The 23529-nt window shown below is 57.6% G+C and overlaps 1 protein-coding gene across 1 annotated transcript; it reads left to right on the forward strand.

Moving 5' to 3' along the window:
• Window positions 1–18269: 18269 nt before the first annotated feature.
• Window positions 18270–21542, forward strand: LOC135579901 (olfactory receptor 14I1-like). Its single transcript, XM_065069575.1, has one exon. It carries the CDS (start codon window positions 20400–20402, stop codon window positions 21333–21335), a length of 936 nt encoding a protein of 311 aa, XP_064925647.1. The 5' UTR covers window positions 18270–20399; the 3' UTR covers window positions 21336–21542.
• The last annotated feature ends 1987 nt before the right edge of the window (window positions 21543–23529 follow it).

The following is a 23529-nucleotide window of genomic DNA, read 5'->3' on the forward strand; positions in this document are numbered from 1 at the left end:
CTGAGCAAGGAGGCAGCAGCCAATTCTCCAGCCTCTGCAGGGATGGGAACAAGAGCGGGGGCCTGGCCCCGCACCCCGACCCAGAGGGAGGGCAGAGCCCTGGGGTTTAGGGGCTCTCCCCGCCCGCCTCCTGCTTAGCAAGGTACCAGCATCATTCCTGCACTCCCCAACACAAGCCCCGGCTCCGGTGGCACGAGGCACCTACTAAAGTCTCTGCGCAGAAGCTCAGACTCACCTATGTGTCGGAAAGCGCCAGCTTCTTGGCCGGTGGTGGTGACATGGTGCTGCTGGGCTGCGGAGCAGCCCTGGCCGACAAGAAGGCTTTCAGCTTTGCCAGCACCAGGCTGGCAGAAGCCCTGCTGCGAGTGTCCCTTGCCGGTGTCCCGGTGTTCTCCCCGCTGCTCCACGGCTCCTGGCCAGGGACTGGCTCCGGCAGCCCAGGGGAGGCGGGCAGGGGCCCGGGCTCCCAGCAGCGCTTCCGGGGAACCTGCGCTTTGGCCCCACTGGTGTGACTGGGGCCACAAAGTCCTGGAGCCGCTCTGGGCGCGGGTGGCGGCTGCGAGGAGCGCGGCTTCTTGGGCCTCTGGGCTGCGTCACCGGGAAATGCTGCAGCCGCGCGTTTGGCTTTCAGGGCCAGCTTGGGTGACGGTGACCCAGAAGGCAGCTTGACCCGGCCAGGCAGGCTGGAGGCAGCTTTGGAAACGGGACCCTCTGAGCTCTTCCTGGGGCTGGGGATCCTGGGGAAGGCAGAGAAGGGCACGTGTTAACTGCCAGTGTCGGAGCGACTGCAACACACTCATCATAGCTGCGCACGAGAACCAGGAGCCAGAAGCTCCGAGGAGGTGAGGAGCTCTTGAGCTGCCGCAAAACCACAACAAACGGCTGCCACCCTCCCCTGAGCCAGCACATGCACGTGGGCACTGGGGCTACTTGGGCCAAGCTCCTTCCCACATCCAGGCATGTGCCCCCAGCCCTGTCCCACACTCTGAGCAGGGACAGAGGGGCCGGGGACACAGGGCACGCTCACCTGAGGTAGAACAGCACATACGCCTGCTGGTTAAGGACCACCTTGATGTTACTGGGGCGGACCACGTTGTCATTCATTTGGTACCACTGCCTGTCGCTGGCCTGCGGAGGGAGAGAGAACGGGGTTGGGCTGTGTCCAGGGACGCTCCTGGCCTGAGAAGCAGCAGGAACAGCGCCCGTCGGCAGAGCTCCGCTCCCCAAAACCCGCAGGTGACCCCGGGCAGGTGAGGGGTCTCTGCAAGAGCAGAACTCCACACTTCCTGTGACGGAGCACAGCCCGTACCCCACAGTGCTCCACACCACGCACCTCTGCTGAGCACCCTCCTGCCGACCCCCAGCACAGAGAGGTGCCAAGAGAGCGCCCTGGGCTCACCTTCACGTAGCAGTAGTAGTGTCCTGCGTGGCTGCTGTACCCCGAGTGCACCAGCACCGTGTAGAGCCCGTACATGACCGGATCCCCGCTGGTCTGGGACATGTACGGGCGGATGTTCAGGACCTCAGGGTAGACCATGTCCTGCAGAGAGAGGATGTCTCAGAAGCCTGCACAGCAGATGGCAAGAGCAGCTCAGCTGTCCTACGAGTCCCGTCTTGTGAGGGAGGGAGAACCCACTCTCCCCAGGCAGAGCCCACGGTGAGGAAGATGCCGGGATGAGCCAAACTCCCACCACAGCACATCACAGCTGGGGAAGGGCTGCAGGACTGCGGTAGAGCTCACCAGCGCACAGAACCACCTCCCACCCTGCTCGGGGCAGCAGGGCCTCGGGACAGGGCACAGCCCCGCTCTGGATTGCTGAGCACTCACCTTTGTGATCTTGCCTCCGGTGAAGTCGGCAAAACGATTCAAAGCAAGCGTGAGAACCCTGGGCGCTCGGTGGATGGTGAAGCGTTTGGTTGCCGACACTTTCTTCTTGCATCTGCACAGGGAGAGCTTGAGCTGTTCACGCTGTTCCACCACCCAGGTGCTTGCCAGCCCTGGCCAAGCCACAAACCCCACGGAAATGACCCTGGTGAGAGCGGGTTCTGCTCCAGGGCACCTGCTCACGGCCAGGTCTGCTGGCTCAGGTCCCCGTCTCAAGACGGGGGAGATGAGGAGTGACAGGCTTCACCGCAGGCTTCACAGCCACGCACCTCACGGTTTAGCGGTGGAGCAGGTAGAGAAGCCCTCCTGTACTGCAGCTGCCCTCCTGCTTCCCACCAGCACACCCGCGGCCCCTTCCCGCCCCAGCCCCGCACACTCACTTGTCACACAGGTAGGCGTTCTCTCCGCCCAGCAGGTCTGGCTTCACAAACAGCTCCAGTGCCTGCTCTACGTTTGCGGCTTGCTGCCAGGACAGAGGAGAGGTCAGGGCCAGGCAGAGGAGGCAGCGCAACAACAGAAGCTGATTCCCTCTTGCCTGCACCGTGCCTGACACTGGCAGGTTAAACAGCCTCGAGCAGTAGCGGTGCAGCTGCAGGAACATCCCCTGCAGAGCAGAGCTCCTCCCCACCTGACCCTGCCCCGGTACCGTGATCTCCACCGGCAGGTCCAGACAGGGGTCAAAGGTGTCCGAGACTGCTTTGCACATCGAGCACTTCACTGCAAGAGAACGAGCAGTGAGCACCCCCTGGCACAACACGGCACCACCACCCCCAGCACAGCGCAGGCGGCTGCCGTGTTGCCCTTTTCCGCGTTTGGGCTCTGGGACGGCAGCACCAGCATTCGCAGCCTGTACGTGCTGGGACAACAAGTGTTGCGGGACAGCTGGCAACGTGGGTTCCTTTGCTGGTGGCAATGAGCTGGGGACCCACAGCCAGCAGCTTGGTGGCCCACAGATACCGAAAGACTGACCAGCTGCAGCTCTGCATAATTTGCACATGCTTAGTGACTTTCCCAAGTTACTGCAAGGCTCTCGGGGAAACAGCAGCCCTGAGAGTCACAGGCCCAGGCCCTGGCAGCCAGCACTCACCACGGGACCGCAGGGAACCGCCAAAGATCTGGTGGATCAGGGTGGTGGCTTGGGTCTGGCGATCCAACCTAGAGACGGCAGCTCGGATCACACAGCGCCCGCCCCAAGAGCCACCCCCACGGGCCAGCGCTGTGTCCTCAGGATCCAAACCCAGCCCAGTCACACGATTTGGGGACAGAACCGCAGCTGTGCTGGGGTGGAGGTGTCAGGAGAAGGCAGACAGCAGCCCAGGGCTGTGTCACAGAGGGGCAGAGAGCTGGGCTATCCAACCCAGACCCTGGAGTCAGCACCTCCCTCCATGAGCCCAGCCCGGGGGACACGTTCACCCCACAGTCCCCTCCCGCGGGCACAGGGGACCAGCAGACAAGGGCAGTTGTCACCACCAGAGGCCCCACATACTCGGTGCAGTCGGGCAGGCAGGCCTTCTGCATGGCATCGATGGTGAAACGGAGGAACTCGTGTGCGTCCTCTTGCCTGCCCAAGCGGATGTGTGGGGCGATCTCTGCAGGAGAGGGAGGGATCAGCCGCAGCACGCGCTGCAACAGAGGCAGGTCCTCCCGCCCTCCCTCGGGGCAGCGACTGCGGGGTTTGAGCTCCCTCGGCCCAAACCAGACGTCAGACTCATGTGGGCCGTGGGGGAAGCCCCACAAGGCCCGTGAAGGCCCTGGCAGGCTCAGTGAGTCGTCTCGGAAGAACCTCTGCCAAGACCTGCCCTGATCTCAAAGGTTCTGCTCCTGCAATAGTCTCTGCCCTCCTGCACGGCTACAGGAGGGGACGCGAGGGCAGCCATCCTTACTCTTGAGGTCTCGGACAAAGGACACTGGCTTTATCACGCTGCCGCTGTTCGCGAACGCCTGCGTGACGTGGTTCTGCATGACGCACATCATGCAGAAGCCGCTTTGGTGACCTGGAGTGGGAGAGGAGAAGACAGACCGTTGAGGACAAACCCATCTTAGTCCTGGCTGTGTCCAGCACAGACAGAGCCTCTCAGACGCAGGATGCAGAGCTCGGGAACACTGCTACGGCCAGGAAAAGTGGATGCTCCCGTATGCAGGAATGTCCTCTCCACGGAGAAACGGGCAGGAGGGAGCAGAGAAGGCACATCCCGGCAGCCGCACAGCCCCGGCAGAGCCGTGCGCAGGGTGCTGAGCGCAGCCCCGGGACAGGCGGGCGCTCCCCTCCCCACTCACAGGTGCGGCTGTGCTCCCTGGACAGCAGGTAGTTGGCGAGCGGTGGCGTGTACGTGAGGCACTGCAGGGTGGCGTTGAGGAAACAGGTGTTTCCCAGGTTGAGCAGCCCGGCGCCGATGCGCTGGACACGCTGCCACTGCATGGCGAGGCGCCCTGCAGGGAACAGCCCCTTCTGGGGCGCAGGGACGCCGTCCCCGAGGCGCCCCGGGGTCCGGTCGCTGCCTGCGGGGAGAGAGAGGCGGGTGAGCCGCGGGCTGCGCAGCGCAGGGAGAGCCCCCCGGCCCTCTGCACCCACCCTGCTTGCCCGGCTGTCCCTCCTCAGCGCCGCGGGGCTGCTCGGCGGGCTCGGTGCGGGGGTTGAGCACCAGGTACTTGGCCCGCAGCAGCTCCGGCTGGCCGGAGAAGCCGTGGCTGGCGGGCTGGAACTCGATCTTGTGCAGCAGCACCTTCGTGGCCGAGGTGCTCAGCAGCCGGCCCAGCGCCCCGGCCTTGCCCGCGTCCCGCCGCGCTTTCAGCAGCTCCCTCGGCTTCGCCGTGCCCGCCATGGCGTGTCGCCGCACGTGCCACCGCCTCGAGGTCGCGCCGGTCTCTCGGCCTCTCCCTCTCCACCACCACACACGCTTCCCGCGCCTCCTCCTCAAGTCCCGCCCTTCGCTGCGGTCGCTCGCGCTCGGCTCGGCCCACTGACTCCTCCCCTCGCCTTCGCCGTCCGCTCTGCTCCGCGTCCAGAACAGGACTGAGCTGCGCCTGCGCGTCCCGGCAACGCCAGGGGCGGAGCCTGCCGGGGGCGGGGCTTGTTGTGACGTCATCGCGCTCTGGCCGCGCCCCAGAATCATTAAATGGTCACACACTGTGGTTTCAGTGCAGGGGAACCTGGACACCGTGGTGGATTTGGCCGACAAAAGCCTCTGCAAGTCTTACAAGGCCAAGGCGCAAGGTGTGCGCTGGGGGCGGAGCAAACCTGGTGTCCCGGGACAGGCTGGGATGTGACCGGCTGAGCAGTCCTGAGGAGAAGGGCGTGGGAGTTATGATGGGTTTATCTATATTTACTAGAAGTCTCTTAGCATTTTTTTATTTTACTAAACTGTGTTTCTCTCAGTCCAAATTTCTCCCTTCACTTTCGATTCTCTCCCCTATTGGGAGGGGAAGGGGTAGGGGGTGAGTGATCAGCTGCCGCGGTTGTGTTGCCAGCTCGGGTTAAACCACGACACGAGTGAAGGTCCAGAGGAACATCTGTCATGGTGGGGTCAGGGGCACTTAAGCTTTGTGGAGCAGCTCAGTCAACTGGGCCTCTTCAGTCTGCTGAAGGGGACACAGGGCACTGGAAAAGCAGCGACTCCTGCTTGGGGAGATGATGGGGGAGGCAAACCCTTCTGCAGTGGCGGCTGGTGGGACAGAGGCAGCAGCCACCAACACCCTCCAGGGAGCTTTGAACGGAGCATTAGGAAAAACTGAGCAGGCGGGTGGTGCTGCCCTGCAGCAGGACACCCGGGGACTCTCGGTGATCCCCGCCTTTGGAGGTTTTCAGCTCACCAAAATGTCACCCAGCCTCACCCTGGGGTGGCTGATACCCTAAAAGAGAAACAACCACCATATTCTACCCCTCAGCCACCTACCAAAACCAGGGAGAAAATACATTGATCAGGCATCATAAAAAGGCAATTCTGTCTAAGAGGTGTAATCTTTAAATATCATTTAAATATAACTTAAACAAAGGAATAGCCCTGAGAGCAAAACCAGGAGACCTGCGTGGTCAAACAGGAGATGCTGGGTAAGCTCAAGTGGAAGAGGAGGTTTTATAGATCATGGAAGGAGGGGCTGGCCACTTGGGGAGAATGTAAGGCTGTTGTCAGAGAGTGTAGGGAGGCAACTAGGAAAGCTAAGGCCTCCCTAGAATTAAACCTGGCGAGAGGGGTCAAGAACAACAGGAAAACCTTTTTCAAATATGTGGCAGATAAAACTAACAGCAGAGGCAATGTAGGCCCACTGATGAATGAGACGGGTGCCCTGGTGACAGAAGATACAGAGAAGGCAGAGTTACTGAGTACTTCTTTGTCTCTGTCTGCTCTGCCGGAGGCTGTCCTGGGGAGCCCCGTACTGCTGAGGCCCCAGAGGAAGTCAGGACAATGGAGGAGTTTGCCTGGGTTGATGAGGACTGGGTTAGGGAGCAGTTAGGCAATCTGGAGATCCATAAATCCATGGGTCCGGATGGGATGCGCCCGCAGGTGCTGAGGGAGCTGGCTGAGGTCATTGCTGGACCGCTCTCCATCATCTTTGCCAAGTCTTGAGAAACAGGAAAGGTGCCTCAGGACTGGAGGAAAGCAAATGTCACTGCAGTCTTCAAAAAGGGCAAGAAGGAGGACCCGGGCAACTGTAGGCCGGTCAGCCTCACCTCCATCCCCTGGAAACTGCTGGAACGACTCATGCTTGGTACCATCTCAAGTCATATCAGGGATAAGAGGGTCATTAGGGGCAGTCAACATGGCTTTACCAAAGGTAAGTCATGCTTGACCAACCTCATTGACTTTTATGAGGACATAACAAGATGGATGGATGATGGCAGAGTGGTGGATGTGGTCTACCGTGATTTAAATAAAGCATTTCACACAGCATCCTCACAGCTAAACTGAGGGAGTGCGGTCTAGATGACCAGGTAGTGAGGTGACTGTGAACTGGCTGAAGGGAAGAAGCCAGAGAATCGTGGTCAATGGGGCAGAGTCCAGTTGAGGCCTGTATCTAGTGCAGTGCCTCAGGGGTCAGTGCTGGGGCCTGTATTATTTAATATATTCATCAACAATTTGGACGAGGGAATAGAGTGACTGTCAGCAAGTTTGCTGATGACACCAAGCTGGGAGGAGTGGCTGACACGCCAGAGGCTGTGCTGCCATCCAGAGACCTGGACAGGCTGGAGAGTTGGGCGGGGAAAAATTTAATAAATATAACAAGGGCAAGTGTAGAGTCTTGGGAGGTTGTGGAGTCTCCTTCTCTGCAGACATTCCAACCCGCCTGGACACCTTCCTGTGTAACCTCATCTGGGTGTTCCTGCTCTATGGGGGGATTGCACTGGATGAGCTTTCCAGGTCCCTTCCAACCCCTCACATTCTGGGATTCTGTGGTGCCAGAGGCTAACTACTGAAGAATTACACCTTCTTTGACAAGGAAGGACGTGAAAAAGCTTCAGTTTTTCTCCTGAAGAACAAGGAGTTCCCTTACGGCACGGTCCTCTTTCTGCTACTAGTGACAGTGGCACTAATTCCAAACCACGCTTGAGAGCCAATTTATTTTTCCGTGTGTCCAAAGCTCATCCCGCTCATCCCTGGGAAGGACTCCTGCCAGTCTCTGCAAAGCACATCTCTCCAACCTTGTGTCATCCACAGGTTTCTGTTCAGCCCAGGACACTTCTCCCCATCCCTTCAGCACACTGCCAGCTCTCAGGTTTTCAGCTGCATGGAGTCAGGCCGCTCCCTTCAAAGTCTTCCCTACAAAAGTCTTCTCTACGTGCTGATGCCAACTATATCGCCTCATACGATGTACGGCTCCACGCTCCTTCTGCAGAGCTCCATGGACGGGGCAGTCTTCCTCTTTCTTTCATGGTTATTCACCTTCGCTTGTTTTGTTTTGTTGTTGTTGGGTTTATTTGTTTGCCTGCTTGTTTCATTATTGTTGTTATTGTTGTTATTACTATTATTATGATATGCATGTCAAATATTTTCTGAAGCAACACAACACAGTTTTCCCCCACAGCTTCACCAATTCCATATTTCCCCCTATCTCAAGGACGCCATGTGGAAACTGATGACTGGATGTTTTTCTGAAGCAATAACTGCCCCTTATCTGCTGCATGGCAGTCTTAATTTAACTCACTGCAGGCTCGACATGTCTTCTTTATTTTGTTGTGATGCTGGGATTTTAAAATTGTGTTAATGTTTTCATCCTTTACTGATTCACTGTCTGTTTTTCTTTTCATACCTAATTGCTGGGTAAACGAGGAGCCCTGCTCTCTGGGTCTTTACCTGAAATAAAGGACTTTCAGAGACTATTTTTTTCCCTGAGATCCTTTCTCAAAGGCCTTTTTGGAGCTGCAGGGACAGTTCCTGTGTGTGGGTAGAGGGGAAAACAGTCCCGGAATGGCAGCAGTGCCAGGGAGCACCAGCGCCTGAGGAAGGAGGTGGACAGAGAGCAAACCTGACCCAGCAACTGTGGCGCAGTGCTGGAAATGGCGACGGGAGAGACCAATGTCCTGGGCACCTTCCCAGCCTGTCCCTGCACCGAGGGCACAGAGCGGCCTCCTCTCTCCTGCCCCTGCGTGTCCTGGCTCTGCAGCTCACCCCGCTGAGTGAGTCCTCCCCGTGCATGGTCACACAGCTCAGCCAGCACCGGGGTGTCCTCTGCCAGCACTTTCCAGCTCAGCCCAGCCCCTGCCCAGCTCTCCCCACAGCCCCGGCTTTCTCTCCAGCCCAGCCCAGCAGAGCAGCCCAGGCTGGGCTGGCCCACGGCCGTGCCCGGCGCAGGGGCTGCAGAGCTCTGGGCACTCAGCCCACAGCCCCAGCCCCTCTGAAGGGCTCAGCAGCTGCTGGGGGCACAGACGGGTCTCAGCCCCACCCACAGCCCCAGGGCTGGAGCTGGACATGGCACGAGGGCATGGAGACCAGTGCAAACCCAGGACTGCTGGTGTCAGCTCCAGTAGAGTCCCAGCACAGACGGCCTGTGCCCCTCAGTGCCAGCCCCTCTCCCCAGGCCAGAACAGGAGTGCTGCTCCAGCAGCAGAGCAGCCGGCCCCAAATGAGCGTCTGCAAAAAGGGGTTTCTCTTCCTCCTGGATTCCCCCCTGCAGGCACAGAAATGCTCCCCTGCTCTTCTCCAGGGACATCCCTTTCTCCAGGTGTCCAGGCTGCTCTGGCTGGCTCTGGTTTCCTCTCCGTGCTCCCCGCATGGCCCTGATCTGGCGATGCTGCTCTGCAGAGCCAGGGGCTGTGTTGCCCTGGGGCCGTGGGGTGTCTTTGCACTGGCCACGCTGTTCGGGGTGGGAAGCAGACCCAGCTGGATGAGCATCGCCACTGCTGAGCCCTTTCCATCTTCCCAGCTGGCTCAGTAGCCAAGGGCAGGACCGTGGGGTGTCTCTAATGGCACAAAGGGCAGGACAGGGCTGCACTAGATCCAGCCAGGGCCTTCACCAGAGGGTGTCCTGAAACACTCTCCAGTCTTATGTTACTTTGCCTGCTGGCTCCTCACAGCCTCTCCTCTCATTAGCCCATGATCTCCTGATTTCACCTTTTTGTCTGGGAGGCTCCTTCTTGGATGGTCACTTATTTTAGGAGGTGCCAGTCACTGCCTGTTGGGACTCATATGCTGTTCCTGGAAATCTCCTGACATCACTTGGCAGCTTGTGGTTCTTCTCCAGGATAGCATTTGCCATAGGACCCAAGGCAGGTGCTGTCTGCATGGACATTTGTCACCACAAAGAGAAGTTTTTTCCCATCCTTTGGTTCCTCACACATCATCCTGGCACTCTGAGCTTGTTGCTGTGACTCCATTAGGCATCCCAAGGTAGCAAAAGTCCCTTTGAGGGAGCAGTTTGTCGGGCATATTCCTGACACCAGCTTTGGAAGGGTACCCCGCCCTGAGGAGCCCCTGTGCTCTTGGTGGTGCCAGCAGTGAGGCCAGATCTCACACAGTGGTTCCCATGGCCTGCTCCTGTCCACAGCCACAGGGATGCCACTGTAGATACACCAGGACTGTCACAAGGTACACAAGACCTTAGCGGCAGCACAAATGCAAGAGCACAAGAGGACAGTGGAAGTGAGGAGAGGCCAGCATTGAAGAGGCCACATCCTCCATGTCCGTGGCTCCAGGGAAGCAGCAGCTGTGATGACAATCAGGCGGCAGAGGGGCAGCGCCTGCTGAGTCAGCAGGATGCAGCCTCTGGGTCCCATGGGCAGCTCCTCCACGTGTCAGCTGGGATTTTGGGTCCTTAACCCTTTCTGTATCCCCAGCTCCAGAGAAGATTGGAAGAGATGGGAGCTCAGACAAATTGTTTTCTTCAGGGTTCTTTATTTATGCAAGAAGACTGGTTCTGTATGTACATGTGCTGGTTTCATCTGGGATAGAGTTCAATTTCTTCATGCTTGTATGACGCTATGTATTGCCCTTGGGATGAGAACAGTGTTAGTAACACACGCATGTTTTAGTCACTGTTGAGCAGAGCTTACCCAGCGCCAAGGCCGTTTCTTTTTCTCACACACCACAGCAGCAAGTGGGCTGGGGGTCCACAAGGAGCTGGGAGGGGACACAGCTGGGACAGCTGACCAAAGGGACCTTCCACACCATATGATGTCATGTTCAGCAGTAAAAGTCGGGAGCAGAAGAAGGGAGGGCAGGACACTTGGAGTGATGGTGCTTATCTTCCCAAGTAACTGCTAGGTGTGCTGGAGCCCAGCTTAGCTAGAGGTGGCTGGGCACCCACCTGCTGACAGGGAGGAGCAAATGCAGTTCTTGTTTTGCTTTGTTTATGCACACAACTTTAGATTTATCTATCAAATTGCCTTCGTCTCAACTCCTGAGTTGTCTCACTTTTAGAGTTCCAATTCTCTCCCCCATCCTACTTTGGAGGAGTGAGCTGTGTGACGCTGAGCCGCCTACTGGGGTTTCACCAGTGTCAAGAGGTGGGATGAATAATACTATTTCATGGCACTTCTTGTTATCATAGGTATAAAGGCAAATATATAAAATAAAGAAAAAACCAAAAATAGTCCTGATTTTTCCTGAGATACCCTGGAAGTCTTCTAAGTTGTATGGGTACCTTAATGATGCTGAAATAGTATGTGTTCAAATCCTTTCCTCAGGGAATCCTTGATCTCTCTGTTCCTCATGCTGTAGATGAGGGGGTTCACTGCTGGAGGTACCACCAGGTACAGAAATGACACCACCAGGTCCAGGGACTGAGAGGACATGGAAGGGGGACTCAGGTAGGCAAAAAAAGGGGTGCTAACAAACAGGGAGACCACGGCCAGGTGAGGGAGGCACGTGGAAAAGGCTTTGTGCCGTCCCTGCTCAGAGGGGATCCTCAGCACGGCCCTGAAGATCTGCACATAGGACACCACAATGAACACAAAACACCCAAACTGTAAACAGGCACTGACCAAGGGAAGCCAGACTTCCCTGAGGTAGGAGTTTAAGCAGGAGAGCTTGAGGATCTGGGGGATTTCACAGAACAGCTGTTCCAGGTCATTGCCCGTGCACAGTGGCAGTGAAAATGTATTGGCCGTGTGCAGCAGAGCAACGAGAAACCCACTGGCCCAGGCAGCTGCTGCCATGTGCACACAAGCTCTGCTACCCAGGAGGGTCCCGTAGTGCAGGGGTTTGCAGATGGCAACATAGCGGTCGTAGGACATGATGGCGAGGAGAAAATACTCTGTTACGATCAAGAATGAAGCAGAAATAACTTTGCATAGCAACGCAAGTAGGAGGTGGCCCTGGTGTCCGTGAGGGAATTGGCCATTGCATTGGGAACACTGATGGAGATGAAGCCAACATCTAGGAGGGAGAGGTTGAGGAGGAAGAAGTACATGGGGGTGTGGAGGTGCTGGTCACAGGCTATGGTGGTGATGATGAAGCCGTTGCCCAGGAGGGCAGCCAGGTAGATGCCCAGGAAGAGCCAGAAGTGCAAGAGCTGCAGCTCCCGTGTGTCTGTGAATGCCAGGAGGAGGAACTGGGTGATGAAGCTGTGTTGGACATCCGACCCTTTGTTTATGAGGCACTGCCATGGGAGGGAAGCACACTTATGAGTTAGGACTGCTCCAGGCAAAGCTTTTCCCATTCTCTAGCCTCTCCAATCCCCTGCCCTGCTCCCCACACACACTGCCTGTCTCTTTTCTTTCAGTACCTTCATGTATCCCCAAGGCTGGAGCTCTGCGATGTGGGAAAGGCAGGACGTGTGGCTCCAGCTAAAGGGCCTTGGACAGGTTATACAGAAGTATGTGGACCAACGGGTCACTGGGGCTTTGTTGCCAGGACACCCTGGGTCCAGCTGTGTTGTCCCGCGGGCAGCGGCAGAGGCCAGGAGTGACACTGCTTGGAACGCTCAGGGTGGTCCCCATGGGAAGGACACCATGGGACTGGGCTTTGTCTTCCAGCTTTAGTGAAAAAAAGATATTCAAATATGGCCATTTTTGAGAGAGAATTTATTCTCTTTGGCTCCCACAGATCCAGCAGCTCAGCAACCACCATCTCTGTTTTGGTCTTGGGAACTCTATCAGTAGGTTGTAGAGTGTCTGAAATGCCAAGTGCTTGACGCAGGTATCAGGGTCTTCCATCAAGGGCAGGAGGACTGCAAGAGAGGGACGCAGAGCAGAGATGAGCCCCCACTGCCTGCAGAGACCCCCAGGAGTCCCCTCCGAACTGTGCCAGCCCCACTCGTCTCTTCCCCTGGCCGGGAGGAGCAGATGAGAGCAACAGGCCAGCTGGAAGCTGCTGCTCCGGGACGTGCCAGGTGCCCCTGCCACATCCTCTGCCCCTGAAGCGCTTTCCTGGAGGAGGACCAGGCATGGCAGCGCCCTGCCCAGGCCCTGTCCCCTGCCCACCAGCACAGCACGGCCCCCACTCACCTTTGGTGATTTCATTCAGCTTCTCCACCTTATTGCTGCGGTTCTTCAGGTACCGCGCGCCAAGCCCTGTGCACAGAGCTCCTGTCAGGCCTCTGCTCCCCAGCACGCTCCCGGCAGCACGGCCCCGGCCCGGCCGGCTCGGCTGCACACCCTGCACCCCTGGGCAGGGCTGGCCCCGGGCAGGACAGGACCCAAGGCCGCTGCCCGTGCAGCGGTGGGGACGGGGGCCAGGCTGCCAGCAGAGGGTCCCCGGGGGCTGTGGCTCACCGGTGAACCTGACGGCCTCCAGTCGCACGGTGGCCTGAGCGTCCTTCACATACAGCAGGCTCTGACACAGCTGTTCTTCCAGCCTGCTCTTGTCCTGCTGGAGCTGGTGAGAACACAAGGGCATGGGTCTGGTACAGACATTGCCCAGCCACCCGGACCAGTCCCTCCTACCAGTGGCCTCTTCCCTCCCAGACAGGAGCCCTGTGGGGCTGAGGTTCAGAGAGAGCAGAGGGCAGAGGGGGCCTGGCAGTGCTGAGAGCCCTCTGTCCCACGGCCAGGGCCAACATGTGCCAGGGTCTTATTTAGCACCTGGGGGCAGGGAGGGGAGAGGGGCCTGGAGAAGAGCCCTTGGGGGGTCTGTGCTTGAAGGCAGGGAAGGAGGATGTGGCTCCAGGCTGTGGGCTCTGGGCTGGAACAGGGCAGGTGAGGCTCAGCTGCACAGCCCTCCCCACGGGGCACCTGGGGCAGCCCTCGTCCAATTCTTACCAAACACTCTCCGATGCGGTGTATCTGATGTGTCTGGACCAGGGTGCTGAGGTTCCTCCATCCCAGGAACCCTGCACAGTCCAGCAGGGCGTCCCTAGAGGCCTGCAGAGAAGCAGAGGTTGGGAGATGGCACCGCACCCCGGGGGAAGACACCTGGCACCTTCCCTCCTCTTGGCCCAGCATGAGCTGTTCCCAGCCCCTTGTGGGAAGAGGCATCAGGGAATGGAGTCTGAAGTGGGTTCAGTGCCCAGGGCAGGGACACGGGGCAGCTGCCACCTCAGGTGTAGCCTGCTGCTGGCCAGCAGAACAGAGATCCTCAAGAGCTGCTGAGCTTCCACCGGGGCTGGGGGCAGCCTGAGGGGCAGAGGAGCTGAGGGCCCACGGCTGAAGGCAGTGAGGGCTGGAGTCCCAGAGACCCCGGGGCAGGACGGAGCCAGCAGCAGCTCCCACGGGCGTCCCCCAGCAGGACACCTGAACAAGCTGGCTCTGCAGCCCTTGTAAGTGCTGCAGCCCCCTGCACAGCCCGAGTTAGCTGGCCCAAGGCAGGGGGAACTGGGTGAGCAGGACTTTGTCCTGAGGCCATCCTGCCCTCAGGGGCTGGGGTTGTCTCCGGCCCAAACACCTGGGCGTCTCTTGGGCACAGCCCTGGGGGACAGCGCTGGGGGCTCAAAGGCCTGGGGGCAGTGATGGGGACTCACAGCCCTGGCCTCCCACACGTGCAGGAACAGTTGGGAAGCCTGTAGGGACTTGTGTGGGGTGGCCTTGGGCTGCTGCTGCAGCACAGCCTTCCCAACAACTCTGGTCACTGCACCTTGGCCACGCTCTTGCTCTGGTCATTCATACGGAGGAACAGTGGGACCAGGACCCTCTTCACTGTCTTCCTCAGCATCTTCTTGTTTCTCCCCACCACAGTGTCCATCACATCTCTGAAGAGGCTGATGGAGAACTCCCGCACCAGGCTGGACTCCTGGTAGGGTGGAGGATGGGGAACTTCAGCAACAGGCACTCCCAGCCCACGGTGAGCAAAGGGCGTCAGCGTGGCTGATGTGAGGGGTCGGATCCTGAGCACAGGAGCCGTGGGGCAGATCTACAGCTGAGGCTGGATGGCCCCAGAGCCCTGAAAGGCCATGCAAGAGGAGCATGAGGGGAGCCCTGCCCGAGGGCTGCCCACGGGGCTGGGCTGAGGGGCAGCTGTCTTTGCCAAGTGCCCATCTGTAGGGCTCGGGCTGGGGCTCCCAGGGCAGCCTTACATCATCAAAGAGGGGCAGGAGCTTCTCCGCCAGCTGCAGAGCGATGGGGCTCGCCTCCTCCCGGTCCAGGTGACCCATCGTGTTCCTGAAGAGTAGCAGGGCCTTCCTCTTGACATCACTGTTGGTGTCCTGCATGGTCTCCATGATGTCTGGCAGCAGGACCAGTATTTTTCTTGCCTGTAAGAAACACTGTTTCCTTATTGTGAAGCGCTGAAAGATCACCCTGGCAAAAATGCTCTGGCCACTGAGGACCAGCCTCCCGTTCATCTTCCCAGCAGGTGGCACAGGAGTCGCTGCAGCAGCCTCCTGACAGGCAGCGGCCACTGATGGGGATGTGGGGAGAGCATGGAGCAGGGAAGGGGGGGCAGGAGAGCAGTGTCCCCTGCTCAGCCACCCCCTTTTCTGAGAAGCCTGAAGGGGCGGAAGGATGGGAAACCCTCTGTGCCTGGAGGGCTCCCCAGGCGCCCACCAGCCCCCTCCATAGCAGAGAGGGGGACTGGAGCCATCACTCCACATTCAGACTCCCACCAAGGCCAAGCCAACGCATTACCCACTGCTGCAGCCCCCAGCTGCCAACATGGCTCCAGCTGACTGTGCCTCACTCACCATCATATGTGCCTTTGAAAGCGTGATGAGGCTCTCGAGCACCACCGAGAGCATCATCCAACTCGGATTCCTCAGGAAACTCTCGGGTTTGTAGAGGACAGCAAACTTCTCTGATCCAAAGTCAGTGTGCAGCAGCAGCTAAAGTGAAGGCAGCAGTGAGAGAACAGCAGAGCCGGTGGGGCTCCCTCCAGTGTGTTGGCACGAAGGAGGCATGACAAGGCCGGTGGCAAGTGTCTCCTCTCCCCAGAGCTGAAGGCCCTCAGCCCGTGCAGAGACCGTTCCTCTGCCCCAGGGCCAGCAACTGGGCTGTCTCTGGCTTCTGCCCCTTTCTCTGTCCCTGCCCCAGCTTTCCAGGGGGCAGAGCCAGGCAGGGCAATGCAGGCGGGGGTGAGCACAGTGCTGCCTGGGCAGGGGCAGACGTGGTGTGTTTTCACCAGGGCCGAAACCGCACGGGGCAGCCCCAGGCGTCTGGCACAGGGTCTGGTGGTACTGGTCAGGTCCATGCTGACCCTGAGAGGCCGTGTCTGTATGTCCTGGGGGAGCTGGCCATTCGGAGCTGACAGACAGGGAGGGGGCTGTGCCTGGTTCCCCGCAGGGGCAGGCACAGCCCTGAAGATGAGCGTGGACACTCACAGCCAAGAGACTGATGCAGGCGTCCTCCATGGCACAGCTGAACACCTTGTGCAGTTGCAGGTCCTGGAGCACGCTGCGCAGCTCGGTCAGGACGCTCCACAAAGTCCCAGGCATGGAGATCATCACCTCCCACATGGCCAGGGCAGCGCTGCAGAGCCAGAGCGCCCGTCAGCGGGGCTGCCTCGGCCAGGGCAGCATGTCCAAGCCAGGTCCTCCAGAGCCGGGCGGTGCTGCAGCCCTGGCCCTGCCCACCATTTTTGCTTGGGGTGCCCGGGGGCCCTGCCCGGGCAGGTTGGACGGGCCTGAGGTGGTGTTGCCCTTTGGGCAGGGAGGAGCGTGGTGGCGCTGGGCTCCAGATTGGCCAGTTTGGGCTGCTGCGGGCCTGGCTGACCCAGTGGGGCTGGGACACGTGGTGGGATGGAAGCCCTTCTCCTTGGGGATGTGGGTCTGGCAGCCAGAGAATCCCTGTGCCCTCCTCCCCACAGGGAACAAGCCCCCAGGGCTGTCAGGGCCAATACCTGTCACATGTTGGAGAGATCTCCAACAGGCTCCTCACCACTTCCCTGGAGCACCGCTCGGTCAGCAGGAGGAGGAGTGAGTGCAGGCTGTGCCGGGCTGGCTCCGTGGAGACGCCCTCGATGTTTTTGTAGATGTATCTCATGAGCTTTGGCACCTGGATGTGAGACGGGTGAGGATGCTGCAGCCCCTGGTGCTGCTGCAGCCATTCCCCAAGCTGCCACTGAAACTGCTGCCCTCCCCGTCCTTCTCCGCTCTCTTGAAATGGCTTCAGGTGCCTGAGAGAGCTGCTTTAGGGAAGGAGGGAAGGACAAGGCCTGACAGGGCTCACAGGCAGGACAATCCAGCCACAGGGCACTTACATCTGTCATCCAGGAGGCCGGGTCTCCCATGGCCGTGTCCAGGACCCTGCTGCCCATCTGCCTGTCACAGATATCCTCTGCTGTCAAGGCCTCAATGGCCACCATGAGAATGTCCGTCATCTGGGCAGGCTGGCGGTTTTCTCCAAACTCCTACAGGAGGAAGGAAGATGGGGAAGACATGTCGTGCTGACCACCCTGCTGGTGCTGCTTGGCTGAGCACCATGAGCAGCTCTGGCCAGAGATGCCCGGCAGCGCTGTCAGCAGTGCCTGCAGGGAAGCTGGAAACAGGGTCTGCCGTCACTGCAGGGGGGAGGATTAGAGCAGAGGCTCCCCAGGTGGAGGGAGGAGGGTTGGGAGCATGGGCATTATGTGTTTGCCCTGCTGGGAACCAGGGCTCCCTGGTGTCCAGGACGGCTGGACCACCCTCGGACAGTCCCTACGTGGGGAGAGCAGGAACCCTCTCACCAGGGACAGTGAGGCCATGCCAACTCTGCTGATTCTGGGTTGCTTTGCTCACAGGTGTCTCCTGACACAAGGTGGGAGCTCGTTACCTTGGCCATGTTGATACCGTGGTGGAGTGAAGCAATTGTCCAGATGCTCACAGAATCCCATGCAGGTTGGAGCTCTGGATGCTTTGGGTTCTCCTCTGGCAGTGTCTCGCCTACGTGGAGGGGAAACACAGAGGAGTCAGTTGGACACAGCATCTTTGCCAACAAGCTTCCGCAACCATGAAAAGAGCTTGAAGCTCAGCACGGCTGAGGAGGGCGGCTGTGCTGGGGCCGGCTTCCAGCTGCTCCTGGGCAGCCCTGGTGGTCAAGCACCGCCATGTCCCCCACCTGCAGGACTGCACTGCCGCTGTGCCAAGGAAACGTGATCCTGGCATCGAGCTGGTCGCTCTCACTGGCCCATTTGTTTACTGGCCCGGACCCTTGCCCAGCCCTGAGGCAGCCCTGCACTCACCGGTCTGCATCAGCTGGACCGTGGGGACCTTGCAGGCGTCCAGCAGAGAACTGCTCTCCTGGGAAGCCTCCACCTCTTCCCAGGCCGCCCTTGGGGTGCTGGGGGGCGGTCTCTTTGCCATCCTGTGAAATGCCGGGAAGCGGGGGGAAAGGACGGGAACTTAAGGGAAAGTCCTCTGTACTATTGGGGAAGGGGGAACTTCAGGCAAAGGCCTCTGTGCTCTGAAGTGCCGGGACTGGCAATGAAAGTCGTGGGCTGTGCTCGGGGTCTCCTCGCCAGCTCCGCTCTCCTGTCCTGTCCCGTCGCTGTCTTGACAGACAGTGCAGGGCTGCGGTCACGCCACCTGTATATGGCACCGTGTGGTGTCACACAGCGGGTCACAAAGGGCCTCACTGTGACGCATCACCCAGGCTGGGAGGGGCAGGGCGTCCACTGCGGGGTGGACCTGTAGGTGTAACAGCACCTGTATTGGCATCTGTGCTGCTCTCTGTAACCTTCTCTTCAGCTGTATTTGTGTCAATAGCTTCATGTGCCATGGTTCCTCCACCTGTGATGGCACCTCAGCTGGTGGTGCCATCACTCGCTGTACCTGCTGCTGGATGCGTCAAGGGCAGTTCTGTTTAACCTCTTTATCAATGATCTGGATGAAGGGATTGAGTGCACCCTTAGTAAATTTGCAGATGACAACAAATTGGGTGGGAGTGTTTCATCTACTGACAGGGAACGCTCACTTCCCTGGTCCTGCTGGCCACACTATTCCTGATACAAGCCAGGATGCTGGTGGCCTTTTTGGCCACCTGGGCACACACTGGCTCATGTTCAGACGCTGTCACCAACACCCTTAGGGCCTTTTCCTCCAGGCACTTTCCAGCTGCTCTTCCCCGGCCTGCAGCGTTCATGCAGCACATCCATGTTCACTGCCCATCAGAGCCACCTTTACTTTGCTTTTCCTGATATGTCATCTCTGCTTCCAGTTTTCTTCTCTACCCAGACCCTGCACCTGGTTTCTCAGTAGTGTTCCTCGGTGGGACCCATTAGCACTACAAGGAAGTTTGGAGTTTGAATCTGACATTGACTTCTTGAGATGTTTCTTCAACTTCCTCTCAGGGCCTGAGGTTCATGGACTCAGCAGCAAACCCACCAGAGGGGTCATTAAAGTGCCTTGTGCTGCTCCTGTGCTGCTGAGCTGGGCTGGGCTCCTGGCACAGAGGGAGCTCATGGCAGCGGCAGCGCTGCAGAGAGACAGCTCTGCCCAGGAGCAGCTCCTCTGCACACGCAGCAGGGATGAGGGCTCTGCCTGGAGCTGCTGAGGAGGGAGGAGTGAGGAAGTGGCTCAGGACTGGGACTGTAACTGAGAGTTCACTGGAGGAGACATCTCTGCAGCCCTTGACATGGTAAGTCTCTGGGTGCAGGGTAATTCAGCTGTAGCTCCTGGAGTCACACAGAGCTGTCCCTGGGCAGTGCCGGCTGCTGGGAGGGGTCTGCAGGGCAGAGCTGAGCACACAGCGAGTGGGATGGGATCTGTGGCACTGACAGCAGGAGACCTGGGGACACAGACACAGCTGCAGGCAGGGACAGCTCCAGGCAGCAGAGCAGGGGGTGTTCAGGAGCTCTTTCGGTCCTTGTCTGCAGATGATGCTGGGTGTTGTGTGCTGGGCAATGATCTGACTGTCCCTTTAGGACATGTCGCTTTCAGGAGCCTGACCCTGCTCTGCCTGTCCTGCTGGGCTCACGAGCTGCCCCCAGAAAGGCTCAGGTCTGCTGTAGGATCCCAGCAGTGCTGAGCCTTTCCTTGGGGTCCGCACTGTCCTCTCAGAGTTCTTTGCTTCACTCGGTGAGAGGTCGGGTCCTGCTCTCTCCATCACATCTCCGACAGTGGGCTGGAACAGAGAACAGTTTGCAGATCTGCCCTTTCAAACAATGCTCCCCCGCTCCCATATGAGTCCAAATATTTGGGGTTTTTTAAGGAGTAATTTGTGTGTGAAGTCATCTTCAAAGTAGCACAAGCAAAGGCACAGGAGCGATGGCAAGAAGACTGATGGACTCTTCTGCTGTCCTGACTCTGCACTGAGCCACAGAAAGATGAGCCCTTTCGCCTGTCCTCTCTCAAGACTCTTCACATTTTACCTCATAAAGATGAAGATTTTGACCCCTACAAAAACCCAGTCACGGGATGTGATGGTGAAAAACTAAAAACACAGACAAAATCATTACAAAGACATGTTAAAACACGGCTCTGCTTCCCGTGCTTTTCAGTGTCAAGAGTGCAGATACTGACGATTTCCATTAACAATGCATAAAATCGGACACCGCTTGTGAACGTTGGAGCTGCCACAACCCAGCTCCCGTGTCCCCAGTGCAGCAGAGCAGAGCTGGCTGCTTGGCAGCACACGGGCAGAGGTTCTGCTGCTCACAGCACACTCAGCCAGCACAGACCAGAGAAAGGAAACGCATTTCAGTTGGGGTGATGTTAATGAAAAAGAGAGTAGTTTTGCTCCGTGGAGTCTGTCCTAATATTAAGTTGTTGTTTCCTTTTTTGAACAGAGAAACAGCCAATGTCCAACAGCAGCTCCATCACCCAGTTCCTCCTCTTGCCATTCACAGACACACGGGAGCTGCAGCTCTTGCACTTCTGGCTCTTCCTGGGCATCTACCTGGCTGCCCTCCTGGGCAACGGCCTCATCATCACCACCATAGCCTGTGACCAGCACCTCCACACCCCCATGTACTTCTTCCTCCTCAACCTCTCCCTCCTTGACTTGGGCTCCATCTCCACCATTGTCCCCAAATCCATGGCCAATTCCCTTTGGGACACCAGGACTATCTCCTATCGAGGATGTGCTACACAGCTCTTTTTTTTTCTCTCCTTGATCTCTGTTGAGTATTCCCTTCTCACCATCATGGCCTATGACCGCTACGTTGCCATCTGCAAACCCCTGCACTACGGGACCCTCCTGGGCAGCAGAGCTTGTGTGCACATGGCAGCAGCTGCCTGGGCCAGTGGCTTTCTCAACACTTTTCTACACACGGTCAACACATTTTCACTGCCACTCTGCAAGGGCAATGCTGTGGACCAGTTCTTCTGCGAAATTCCTCATATCCTCAAGCTCTCCTGCTCACACTCCTACCTCAGGGAAGTGTGGCTTCTTGTTGTTAGCTCCTGTTTAGTCTTTGGGTGTTTTGTGTTCATTGTGGTGTCCTATGTGCAGATCTTCAGGGCCGTGCTGAGGATCCCCTCTGAGCAGGGACGGCACAAAGCCTTTTCCACGTGCCTCCCTCACCTGGCCGTGGTCTCCCTGTTTGTCAGCACTGGTATTTTTGCTCACCTGAAGCCCCCTTCCATCTTCTCCCCAAACCTAGATCGGGTGGTGTCCGTTCTGTACTCGGTGGTGCCTCCAGCAGTGAACCCCCTCATTTACAGTATGAGGAACAAAGAGATCAAGGATTCCCTGAGGAAATTATTTGACCAAGGAATACTGCAGTATCAATAAGCAGTCTATCATCCTCAGGAGAAAGCTTGGAGGCTTTTTTTAACATATATGTCTTGGTTTTCTTTTTGTTTAATATACTTCAAATCATATTCCCACTGAAAGAATATTATTTATTGCCCTCTACCAGTGTTTTGTGGTGTAAAGTCCTCATATACAAATGGAGCATTGCTCCCAGTGCAGGTAAACACAGCAAAGAAACCAGCAGGAAATTATTTGTCTGTGTCTCATCTTGTACATGTCCTCTGGAACTGGGGGTTCAGTCCTGGCACGCAGGAGGGGTCAAGGAGCCAAGAGCCCAGCTGCCATGAGGAGGATCAGGCACTTGTGGACCTCAGGGCTGCTCCTCACCGCCTCACTGGACAGATCCTTTCTGCCACTTTTGCATTGGGCTCCCTGGAGCCATGGTCATGGACAAGAGCAGTTCATGGTCTTTTCAGAGCAGCGGGGCCAGCTCAGGGCCCTGAGGAGAGCCCAGAGTGGGAACCAAGGCTGCCTGGCCAGCCCAGCCTGGACACAGTCACCCAGGGAAAGGGACGTCTCTGGAGAAGAGCAAGGGAGCATTGCTGTGCCTGCAGGGAGGAATCCAGGAGGAAGAGAAACCCCCTTCTGCAGACACTCATTTGGGGCCGGCTGCTCTGCTGCTGGAGCAGCACTCCTGTTCTGGGCTGGGGAGAGGGGCTGGCACTGAGGGGCACAGGCCGTCTGTGCTGGGGATCTCCTGGAGCTGACACCAGCAGTGCTGGTTTTGCACTGGTCTCCATGTCCTCGTGCCATGTCCAGCTCCAGCCAGACTGGGAAGGTTCCCAGGACATTTGTCTCTCCCGCTGCCATTTACAGCACTGACCACTCCCCCAAGTTCACGTGTGAGGTTTGCTCTCTGTCCATCTTCTTCCTGCTGTGGGACTCGGTGCCTGTGTCAGGGAACAGCCAGCCCTGCCCGGCCTCCCTTCTTGCCCAGAGGTTGGCAGAGCCAGAAGCAGGGCTGTAGCAGCCCCTGCATGGGACACGGCTGGGGCTGGATGGGACGTCATTGCAGTCTGCACCTTCCTCATGGTGGGCAGTGGAGGGGGATGCGCTGATCTCTTCTTCCTGATGACCTGTGATAGGACATGTAAATGGAGTGAAACTGCATCGGGGGAAGTTCAGATTGGACATTAGGAAAAGGTTCTTCACTGAGAGGGTGGTCAGTCACTGGAACCGGCTCCTCAGGGAAGTGGTCATGACACCACATCTGTCAGAGTTCAAGGAGCATCTGGCAGATGCTCTTAGTTTTATGGTTTAGTTTAGGTAGTCCTGTGAGGAGCAGAGACTTGGATTCAATGATCCTTATGGGTCCTTTTCAACTCAAGTTATTCTATGATTTTCAAACTCCAGATTAGTCCTTCCCTGACTGATTTGTGTGTGTGTGTGAGTGAGTTTGTCTGTGTGTGTGTCTGTTTGTCTGTCTCTGGGGTACTGGGGAGATGAGGTGACCCAAGGTCAACTTCTGAATAGATTCCAAATCTAAGACCTGCTCTTGGAGGGTTCTAAACCTTATGTGTGTCATATGGATGTATATTTTCCACTGACACAGCCAAACATACAAATAGACACAGTTGGGCTGGGGAGGTGAGGAACAACACTGTCCATGCAATGATGGACCCCAAGGAGATGGCTTCTCCTTCCCATACACACCTCTTTAGGAGGAACTCTGTATCAATATCAATTGGAGAATTCCTCTATCACTTCTTCTCTTTACATCCCTTCCTCTTCAGCCACACTTTTGAAACTGATCTGATTAAGTGTACAAGTTCTGAAGACCAGATATAAATCATACAATCATAGAATTATAGGATCGTTTCAGTTCGAAGGGGCCCTCAGGATCACCAAGTGCAACCATAACCTAATCTAACTCTGGTACTAAACCATGTCCCTAATAACCTTGTCTAAATGCCTTTTAAACCCCTCCAGGGATGGTGATTCTACCACTGCGCTGGGCAGCCTGTTCCAACGCCTGACAACCCTTTCTGAGAATAATATTTTTCTAATATGCAATCTAAATCTCAGTCCCCGGGGTCAGCTGATTGGCGCCAGCTCAGCTGGAGTCGTTTCAGCGGATCCTGAGGTACACGGGGTTTTGCGGTTCCCCGGATCCCAATTTTTCGACCTGGAAGCCCCCGGCAGCCCTTGCAAGAGTGGCTGACGTGGCGTGGTG

Source organism: Columba livia, chromosome 7, assembly GCF_036013475.1.
Source record: "Columba livia isolate bColLiv1 breed racing homer chromosome 7, bColLiv1.pat.W.v2, whole genome shotgun sequence".
Lineage (NCBI taxonomy): Eukaryota > Metazoa > Chordata > Aves > Columbiformes > Columbidae > Columba > Columba livia.